The 10,734-nt window shown below is 50.6% G+C and overlaps 1 protein-coding gene across 2 annotated transcripts; it reads right to left on the reverse strand.

The window, feature by feature from the left end:
- Positions 1-579: 579 nt before the first annotated feature.
- KLHDC2 (kelch domain containing 2) lies at positions 580-9,956 on the reverse strand. 2 transcript variants are annotated; one of them, XM_015631652.2, is made up of 14 exons: positions 9,882-9,956; positions 8,350-8,516; positions 7,576-7,655; positions 6,656-6,773; positions 5,508-5,623; positions 4,350-4,431; positions 4,171-4,254; positions 3,205-3,285; positions 3,071-3,129; positions 2,791-2,900; positions 2,302-2,374; positions 1,638-1,725; positions 1,262-1,314; positions 580-844 (listed from the first exon to the last, which is right to left on the reverse strand). In XM_015631652.2, the coding sequence occupies exons 2-14, from the start codon at positions 8,503-8,505 to the stop codon at positions 721-723; spliced, it is 1,224 nt and encodes a 407-aa protein (XP_015487138.1). In that variant the 5' UTR covers positions 8,506-8,516; positions 9,882-9,956; the 3' UTR covers positions 580-720. The 2 variants fall into 2 exon arrangements, with proteins under 2 accessions (XP_015487138.1, XP_015487137.1); XM_015631651.2 differs by lacking the exon at positions 9,882-9,956 and adding an exon at positions 8,854-8,921.
- Positions 9,957-10,734: the final 778 nt, after the last annotated feature.

Below are 10,734 nucleotides of genomic sequence, written 5' to 3' on the forward strand. Positions count from 1 at the left end.
AGCTTAAAACATGATCCCCCCCCCCTTCCCCACAGCAGCACGGCCTGGCCCTGTCCCCCGTGTCCCCACAGAGCTGGGTCAGCCAGGACAGAGCTCTCCATGTCCCTGGGGCCAGGGGACAGCCCTGGGGCTGCTCCAGCTGCAGGGAAGCTCCATGGGAACAGGCACAAGCACTCTCAGTTACACTCGCAGGGCAGAATATCTGCTACCTAAGGTTCACAATTGAAATTCCACAACATAAAAATTCCAAAAAAACCCCCCAAACTACAGCCAAGCAGAGAGTAGTGGTGCTTTAACATCTCAAGGTTTACGACAGTTTATCGACCGACAACGGGACAACTTCCAGATCCTGCTTCTAACTTCCAGATCCTGCTTCTCTGACCTTAAACATCTGTAGCAGAACGTGAAGCTGTGGACTAAACACGACCTGCAGCCTCCACTAAAGCAACACTCCAGAGCCATGGTGTGCTCAGCGTTCCCAGCTCCTGTCCCCACGGACATCCCCCGCTCTCGGGATCAGCCTCACCCCCTTGGGGTGCACAACCCCAGAGCTGCTCGCAGCTTAAGCTCAGGCTCGTCTCCTCTGGCATTAAATACATTTATTGGAACATCTCACACGACAAGAGGTTCTCTCTAGGCCATTCACATGCACGGGAGGGCGAGAAGCGACTACCTACACACAGAGGGTTGAGCACACACCTTTACTGGGGCCGGGCAGGCTCAGGAGCCCGAGGTGTTGTTGCTGCCGAAGCGCTGGTTGACGCTGTGCAGCAGGTGCTTGGGCAGGCAGTGCCACGAGCTGGCCAACATCTCCTTGAAGCAAATCACAGCCTCGAGGCACAGCCTGGGGACACAGGGCTGATGTCAGCAGGGAACAGGCTGCATGTGGGGTGTGCTGAGGGGAATCCTCCACCCTCAGCCCTGCCTGCTGCTCTGGCAGCGTTTGGTAGAGGCAGAAATGTTGTCCAGGATTTTAGGAATGTGAACAGGTCTAATGGTAACCCTGCCCCACTTAGAATCCCAGAATGGTTTGGGTTGGAAGGACCTTATTAAATCTCATCCCATTCCATCCTTTTTCCACAGGCAGGGACACTTCTCCCCATCCCAGAGTGCTCCAAGTCCTGTCCAACCTGGTCTTGGACACTTCCAGGGATCCAGGGGCAGCCACAGCCATGCCAGGGGCTCCCCACCCTCCCAGGAATTTCCTCCTGCCACCTAAGCTGGGACACGCCAATTCCATGCTCAAGTTTTGCTCTCTTACCTTACGAGAGATCTTGGTTGTAGGGAGAACACGAGGATTTCGTTACTGTGAGCCTGGAGGGAGGGAGAGAGACAGAGAGAATTGGTTCTGTGGCTCTCACCAGGAGCCAAAGCAGCCCAGGAATCAGGGAATCCCAGAGTGGCCTGGGCTGGGTTGGAAGAAGCTTAAAGCTCATCCCACTCCAACCTGCCCTGGGCAGGGACACTGGAGGAAGCCTTTAGGTTTCCAAGCCTTGAGGCATCTGCACTGAGGGACTTTGGACAGGGGCAAAGTATTTCCCCCCTCAGGCTTTGTCTGTGATCCCCACCAGATCAGGATGCTGGAGTGATCCAGCACTGCAGATCCCATGGGAATGGGAAGCTCAAAACCAACTCACAGCTTTGGAATGGGCCAGAAGGTTGTTGGCACAGCCCCCAAAGATGATCACCTCACCCTCCTCGCTGGCACAGGCCGTGTGCCACAGCCTGGAACAGAAAGCAGCACTGCATTAACCCCAGATCCCAGCTCGGGGAAGATCCCTCCTCATCCCAGCCAGGCCAGAGGGAGGAAAACTTATGTTTTTCATGTCCCACTCGTGCATCACAGAGGCTTTGGACCTTTAAACTGCAGGTCACCAACTCCTATGTGCCCAGCAGGAAGCCAAGAACAGCCCTGGGTGTGCACAGGATGAGCCTCTGGCAGGACCTTGGTGACACCAGCCTGTGCCTGGCTGGTGGCACAGCGAGGACACCGGTTCCAGTTAGCTCCAGTGCTGGCACTCACAGCTTGGAGTCCTCTGCAGCCAGATCCAACCCCAAACCCCAGGATCAGAACCTAAATCCTGAGATCAAACCCTAAATTCTGTGTTCCCTGCTATGTCACAGGCAGCCCTGTGTGGCCCTCCCCTGAATTCTGGGAGCACACAACAGTCTGCACCTCTGGGTCACGTGGAAAAGGGGAGCTGTGAGGAGGAACCAGCGTTCTGTCCTCTCTCTGACAGCCACCACCAGGTGCTTCCACACCCCTTTTGTTCCAAATTTCCAGGGAATTGTCTGCCATACCTTGGTTTTTCAGAGTAGTTATGCTCAAACTGAACCCACTCATTCTTGCTGATACAATAAATCCAGGCATCACCTGAAAACAAGCAAGATCCCAGATAAAACCAGGATTCTCTCAGTTCTGTAAGTTGTTGCAATATACAAATAATACAAATCTCATTTCTTAGATAAATCAAATATTTTAGGAAAAACCTTAAAATGAAACATTGGCTCCTGATTGACAACAGGTTTATTAACAGATTTATGGGGGTGAAGGTGGAGAACTGTAAAGCTGTCACTAATTGCAATTTGCACTTTTAGATAAATTTTTAGAGCAGATGAATTGCTGGAAGTTCTGGTGTCTCCACACCCTCAGCAATTCCTGCTCTTGTGCAATGAGGAGTTGAAGCACACAGGAGGAATTCAGAAGGAATTCAAGGCAATCCTTCAAGCTCCTGTGCACAGCTGGTCCAGAGCACAAAGCCACCACCAAATCCCTTTGGAATGACTTACTCAGGGGCTGCTTGTCCGTGGTGAACCCTCCAAAGAGGAAGAGGTGATCCGAGGAAATCGGTGTTAAGGAATGCCACGATCGGCCGATGGGGCAGATGCCTTGGGTGAGTCTGGATTGCAATAAAAACACCCCAAATCACCATGAGGGACAGCAAAATCCTGCTGCTCTTTCTGGCTCTGATGATTTTTCAGATATCTGCAGGATACTGCAGCGAGCCAAGGACAACTTTACTTTCTTTAGACACAAAGAATTTTACGCGGATCGAGCTGGAGCACCCACATTTCATTCCACTCCCACGTGTCCAGGTTCAGGTAGTAAAAGTCGTTCATTCTGGACTCCTACAACAGAGCAGAGCGTGGTTCAGCTCTCCTGGTGGGGTTTGGGTAGCACAGGTTAAAGGGGGCTGGGCTTACCCTGTATCTGCCTCCGAACACGTAACCCCTGTTCCCGACCGTGGCACAGGCATGGGCGGCTCGAGGGGACGGGGTCTTGCCCTGGGAGGGGACAGGGACAGCACAAATCAGTCACCAGGGCACAGGAGAGGCTCAGCTCAACTCAGATTGTTCCAGCAAGGAACAGAGTGAAAAAAAACAGCCAGTAAATCATCCCGTGTGCAGGCTTGGTTTTTTTGATGGATGGAAGATCAGAGAACTCATTAAAAATGGGGTTTGTTTTTTTCCCCTCTTGAAGTGTATAAATTTTGCTCTTAGCACAGGGTTCAGCCACACAGGACAGACTGTAAATGAGACAGTGCCATAATAAATCCTTATATTCATAAACCATCAAGTGTCCAAGGCCAGGTTGGACAACCTGGGAGAGAGGGAGGTGTCCCTGCCCATGGCAGGAGTGGAACTGGTTGAGTTTTAATTTAAGGTCCCTCCCCACCCAAATCATTCTGGGATTCCATTAAACACCATTTTGCTTGAGTTTCTGACCTACTTGAGACCTGCATGAAGTAATCAGAGAAATCCTTGAGCAATTTCTCATATTTCATTTCCTCCAACCCTGTGGCAACACCAGCCCATTTCCCTGTTCCTGAACGCTCCAAGATGCGTGTATTTGCAATTAGCAGTGTTTAATTGTCTCCTGACCACAATTCAGCACCCCAGGGACAGGTACCAAGCGTCCCCTGGCAGCGAGGGTGACAGCAAAGCACACATTCCCCTGTCCTGAGCACAACACAGCTGGAGCATCAACCAAAGCAAGCAACAGGAAAAACATGGATGAAGCCAGATCAAAATAAAAGGCAAATTTCCTCTTTTTGCAGAGTGGATCTGTCTAAATTAATGGTTTAAATTCAGTGGAAATGGCTCCAAGAACGCTCCTAAATAACATTACTGAGCTGTGACTTAATTAACTGACAGCAAACCATTAATTACCGTAGTTATAGGCTGGCTCCAAGTGAAAGTTTCAAGGTCCAGAATGTGCACGTGGTCATTCCACCCTCTAGGAAGACCTGAATTCTTGAAAAACCAAAAACATAAAGAAGCAACAAGTTTTAACAAGCACTGATTAAATATTAAAAGTTGATACAGAAATGGCTTCCAGGGTTACTTACCCAAAAAGAGGTTTCATCAAATTCAAACGTTCCACGTTGTTTCCCTTCAGGAAAATAGCCATAGCCTCCAAAAAATATCAGCCTGGAGGAAAACATGGATCAAGAGCAGTGAGAAATTGTCACATCTGTTGTTATAAATATAAATGGAAATGGAAATGCTGGGCTCAGAAAACCAGGGAAGCTCCTTTGGTTTTCCACGTGTGGGGCTCCGTGACCCTCCCACCCACACTAAATCCCTCTGGAGCTGTTTCCAGCCTCAGGCTCCCAAGCTCTGCTCCACCTCCAAATCTCTGAGGCTGTCAGGGTGTGCAGCCTGGTCACTGCACTCTGGCCTTTGCCATGCTGTTCTCCTGGAGTTTAAGTGGGAATTACCTCCAAGTTTTATCTTTGGGCTTTAGCCTGTGGTAGGAACTGGCATGGCTCTGCCAAAAATTCCTACAGGATTATGGAGTGCCAGAAAATAATCTGCAGCACCTAATTAACCACCCACAACTGCTCAGATTGACATCTAAACTGATCCTATCAGCTGTGGTAATGAGGAGCTCACTCCCCACATCAAGGACCTGGAAAAGAAGCACTGTGGGCAATTCCAGGTGGAGTATCCCCATCCAAGGGACACACAAGGGTTTTCCCACTTCTCCTGATCCTCTGCAGCAAATCCCACAGCAAATATCCTGACTGGGAGCTCCCTCCATGGAGCAGCTAAAGCAGCTCAAGAGTTAAAACTCCAAAATCACCAGATTGGTTTGATTGGGAAGGCATCTTAAATCCCACCCATCCCACCCTGCCATGGCAGGGACACCTCCCACTGCCCCAGGCTGCTCCAGCCCCAATGTCCAGCCAGGCCTTGGGCACTGCCAGGGATCCAGGGACAGCCACAGCAAATCTGGGAATTGTTGGCTGGGCTGGAATTGCCAATCTCCCATCCATCCCTGCCCTCTGGCACTGGGAGCCATTCCCTGTGTCCTGTCCCTCCATCCCTTGTCCCCAGTCCCTCTCCAGCTCTCCTGGAGCCCCTTCAGGCTCTGCAAGGGACTCTGAGCTCTCCCTGGATCCTTCTCCTCTCCAGGGGAACATTCCCAGCCATCCCCACAGTGACTGCAGGGAAGAGGAGGAGGGAGAAGCCAAGAGAGAACTGAGCCCTTGCTGGGGCCTCACCTGTTCTTGTGCACCCACACCCCCAGCTTGTCCTTGGACGAGGGGGGCACCCCCTGGCACTCCACTCTCACCCACTGCAGCACTTTGTCCGTGGATCTGGCATTTAACATGTAGAACTGGGAAAATAAAGAGATTTTTTTAACTCACGCAGTCAGCTTAAAGCTTAAGTCTGTTGTTAAAACAGCAATTTTCAATTAACATGTGTTGGTACAGAAATGTAAAAAATGAAAAGTTATTTTCCTAGCTGAAAAGTAGAGCACTGAAAATATTGCAGCAAAATATGGATTGACAAACCCTGATCTTTTTTCAGACTCAAACACCTTTTACACCCCTGACAGGGTTATGGACACTGAGTTTCAGCATCCAGAAGCTGTTGTGGGATACAATGAAGGTGTTTACAGAGCACAATTTTACAAATAAAAAATGGTTAAAAAGTTCACAAAGTGACATTTTTTACTGTATTATCCCTTCTCTGCATTTATAAAATTGTATTTTGTATAAATTGTAATTTATATAATTGTACAGGAAGAGCCACACTTACACACAAGATCTGAAATGTGAGAATGCCACAGTAGGAGGGGAAGCAATCACACCTTACAAATGAGGCTTGTTTCAAACCCTCTGCAAAAATTCCTTTCAACTCCTGGTTTATATTTACATATGAAATACATTATTTTATTTAAACACATAAATATATATTTATATATTTATTTATATATTGTCTATATTTAAACACATAAACTACATATTTAAATAGACCAAACCAATTTAATTTAAAACACATTGCCAGACTATCAGAAAATACCCATTAATTCATTCTAGTTGAAAGGGGTGGTGATTAGTCAGTGATCTTGGAGGACTTTTCCAACCTGAATTATTTTGGGATTCTGGAATTACCACAGACTCCAGGGAAGAGAAACACTCCAAGCCACCCCAGAGCAGTTCCAGATCAGTTGCTGATATTATTCAGGCAACTCTGGCAATTCCCATCTTTTAAAACCAGCAAGCTCAGAGGCAGGGACACCATCCAAGTGCTAAGGGGAATTGCACAAGGACACAAGCAGTGCCAGCTCAGGGTGTTCCTGCAGTGCTGCTGAATTTCCAGGACACAATCCCCATGGGAAAGGATGGGATAAGGAATTCCTGACCTTGTTGGTGTTGCCCCGGGCATGGTGCCCCCCGAAGAGATAAACCACTCTGTCCACACACACGGCACAGCTGCCAGACATGGAGGGGGGAACATCTCCCTCTGTCTTGCTCTTCTTCCTGCAAAACCAGGGTGGAATGTTTCACCTGCTCCCAGTGAACAAGGATGGGTTCATCTGGAGGGTTTGAATCACAGCAGTTCTCATCTTTTCACATGTAACAATTCACAAAACTACTCTGTTGTGATGGAGGGGTGGGGAAAAGGCAGTTTAGTTAATACATGGGTTTTTTGGGGGTTAGGGATCCCATCTGCCCAGCTCAGGAGTTTGGAATGCTCAGAATCCTCAGGCAAAGAGGATTCACCAGTGTGAACTGCAGGTTTCCACCCTGCTCCCGGATTTTTCCTGTTTGTAAACATCAACCACAGAGAGGAGACTCCAGCCTGTGCCCAAGGTTGTCCCTGACCCCAGGGAGGGCTGGGAGCACGGCTGAAATCCCACTTCCTGCAAAGCACTGAGCAGCTTCTGTGGCTGCATCAACCTTTAAAAACAACTCCTGAAAAGGCCAAAAACTCAGCAGGGCCTCCCTGACCACCACTGGCATCAAAAGTGGTACAAACACAATTTCCAGCTGCTCTATCCTATCCCAGGAATCCCAAAACACCTCACACTGGTGATCACACACTCCTATCCAGGCTGCCTGTCCCAGCTGCCTCTCCTACTTCATCCTGGAAAAACATATTGGATGCTTTCACAGAAAAAAAAAACACCAAACCTGAAATATTTTACACATTTTTGCAGCAGTTTGATAGGTGGGAACAAAGAGATCAGGGAATTCTCTCCCTGCTCAGTCCCTCAAGATGCTTTCCACACCAATTTAAGGATTTATCAGTTTTTTCCCCCAAATTAATGATTTACTGTACCATCTTCCAGTTTCCATATTGTAGATCCATATTTCATCCCTAGGCAGGTAGAAGTCGTAAAATCCCCGGACCTGGGCGTTCTGCAGGACAGGTCAGAGAAGGAAAAGCAGTGTTAGAAGGATGTTTGACACGTGGAATTGCAGACTCCTGGGAATGTTTACACCCCCTCTGGGACCTAATCACAGCAGGAGCAGTGCCTGTGCTTCCCACACTCCTGTGCCTCCCACCTACACGGAGAGCAGGAATCAGCCCAATTTAGCACCTGCTGGGGACAATCAGCTCCCAGCAGAGCCAGATGGGGCTAAATGGAAGTTAAACCTCTGGTTTATAGCCTGAGCTAAGGAGCAGAAATGAGCCAAAAGCTCCTTTTTCATTCCCCCACCCCCTCCACGACAGGAGTTATTTACTGAGCTCGCTGACAATGATTTTTGTCACTGAAATGATTTTGTGGTGCTGCAGTGTGACAACAACAAACCTGGGATCCTCAACACCCAAAATACAGTTGTGCAAATAAAACCACCACTCCCAGGCCCCACAATTCCCATCAATAAATATTCCCTTCACCCTTTGCCAAAGGCAAACAACACCCCAAAAATCCGTGTATCTGCCAAGGTTTAACACCCGTGATTTATTTCAACATCGCAAAACACCCCGAGGGCCGTGTTACAAATTGCTCGCTGGAGCTGCTGCTGTGTTCCGGGGGAGGAATAATTTCCCAGCGTCACTCCCGGATGGATGGGACACAATTCCCAGCCTGGTGCAGGGGAGCTGTACCTTGTATCCTCCCCAGACGTACATGCAGCGCCCGTCGGTGACGGCCACGTGCCCGCTGCGCTCGGCGGGGCTGTCGTTCTCCAGCTGCTCAAAGCCCTCCTCGGCCGGCGCCGGCAGCTCCTCGTCCGCCGGCAGCTCCTCGTTCTCGTCGGCCATCTCGGGATGTGCTGTAGCACAGGGACACGGAATTCCCTCAGCTGGATCAGCCACTGCAGCTCCTGGCCACAACAATCCCACCCTGCGCATCCCTGGCAGAGCTGTCCAAACGCTCCCGGAGCTCCGGCAGCCTCGGGAATGTCACCATTCCCTCTGGGGGAAGAACCATTCCCTGATATCCAACCTGACAGTCCCCTGACACAGTGCAGGGCTTGGAAAAACCAGGAGAAACTACACACTGTTCCATGTGGGGACTTCCCGGTGGTGCACGGTTTCTAATTGTTTCAGTTGCCAATGCAACTCAAAGTGTCCGTTTTTAAAAATATTTAAAATTATATAAAAAAATACCTTGATTGATTTTCCCAGAGAAGCTGTGGCTGCCCCTGGATCCCTGGATGTGTCCAAGGCCAGGCTGGACAGGGCCTGGAGCAACCTGGGATAGTGGAAGGTGTCCCTGCCCATGGACAAGATAAGCATTAAGGTCCCTTCCGACCCACGATGTCAAAAATAACCAATCCAAAGGGGAATAAATTTGACAGCTTTGCCAACAAGAGCAGCAAATCCTGGAGCTTTTCGGTGTCCCCCACACAAACCTTCCCAGAGCATTTCAGCTCAAGACAATGTCACCTATCCTACACAAAATTCCACAGAACCACTGTCCCTGCTCCAAATCCATGCAGAATACCAAACCTCAGACTGTCCAGGGAAAACACAGATCCAAAACTCAGGGAAGCCAGACAAGTTTGTGCACCCAAAGCCAGGGAAAAGGACCTTAGTGAGACAATCGCACCCTGCACTCCCGGCTTGCATATTCTGGCTCTGATATTCCCATACACCGCTCCTGAGGGATTTTTCCTGTTTAATTTTAATCACTCCCACCACGGAGACGCTGCACCACCTTCGGGAGGTTATCTGTGAGCTTTAATTACGATTTCTAATTTAGATTAGCAAGCCTTGCCCACAGCTCAGTGAAACCTGCCTGCTTCGAGCTAGCGTTGTTTTCATCGCCTCGGAGAAATAACACTTATATAATATTTATATATAATATATATGTATCATATTCTATTATTCATTTTACCCATCAGACACGCTGGGCCGTGTCCATTCAGCCATTTCCCCCTCAGCTCCCCGCAGCCCCCGAGCGCTCTGTCCAGCCCCCTCACACACCGCGGCAAGCAGGCGGGGGCTCCTCACGACACGTTCTTCTGTCGCGACATGGCCGAGCGCAGGGCGGGCCGGGCGGGCTACTCACGACACGCTCAACTGTCGCGACATCGCGCCCGCCCGAGCGCTGCCCGCCGCCGTTACCGGCCCGGCCCGAGCCCGCCCCGCGTCCCTCAGAGCCCTCAGAGCCCCCGGGCCCGTCCCGCTCCTACCGCGGCCCCGGCGCTGCCGCTCCGCCGTCCCTCCCTCAGCCGCGGCCGCGCCGCAACATCCGCCGGGCGGGCGGCGCCTTCCGGCAGCAGCGCGCAGGCGCGGGGAGCCCGAGACTCACCCTGAGGGGACCCTAACACCTCAGAATTCACCGTGAGGGGACCCGGACACCTCAGCATTCACCCTGAGGGGACCCTAACACCTCAGAATTCACCCTGAGGGCACCCGGACACCTCAGATTTCACCCTGAGGGCACCCAAACACCTCAGAATTCACCCTGGGGGCACCCAAACACCTCAGAATTCACCCTGCGGGCAGCTGAACAGTCCGAAATTCACCCTGAGGGCACCTGAAGAGCCCTAAAATTAATCCCGTGGGCACCCGAGCACCTCAGATTTCACCCTGAGGGCTCCTGAACCACCCGAAATTCACCCCTGAGGGGACCCGAACAGCTCAGAATTCACCCTGGCTACACCCGGACAGCTCAGAATTCACCCTGGGGGCACCCAAACACCTCAGAATTCACCCTGAGGGGACCCGGACACCTCAGAATTCACCCTGAGGGCACCTTGAAGAGCCCTAAAATTAATCCCGGGGGCACCCGAGCACCTCAGATTTCACCCTGAGGGCATCTGAAATACCCCAAAAATCACCCTGAGGGCACCTGAACTGCCCCTACATTAACACTGGGAGCATCTGAACTATCCCAAATTAACACTGGGGGCACCTGAATAACCCCAAAATTAACATCAGGGCACCCAAACCACCCCAAATTTACACTGGGGACGTCTGAACCTCCCAAAGGCAACACTGGGAGCAAAACTAACCCTGAGGGCACTTGAACCTCCCCAAATT

Source organism: Parus major, chromosome 5 (assembly GCF_001522545.3).
Source record: "Parus major isolate Abel chromosome 5, Parus_major1.1, whole genome shotgun sequence".
NCBI lineage: Eukaryota > Metazoa > Chordata > Aves > Passeriformes > Paridae > Parus > Parus major.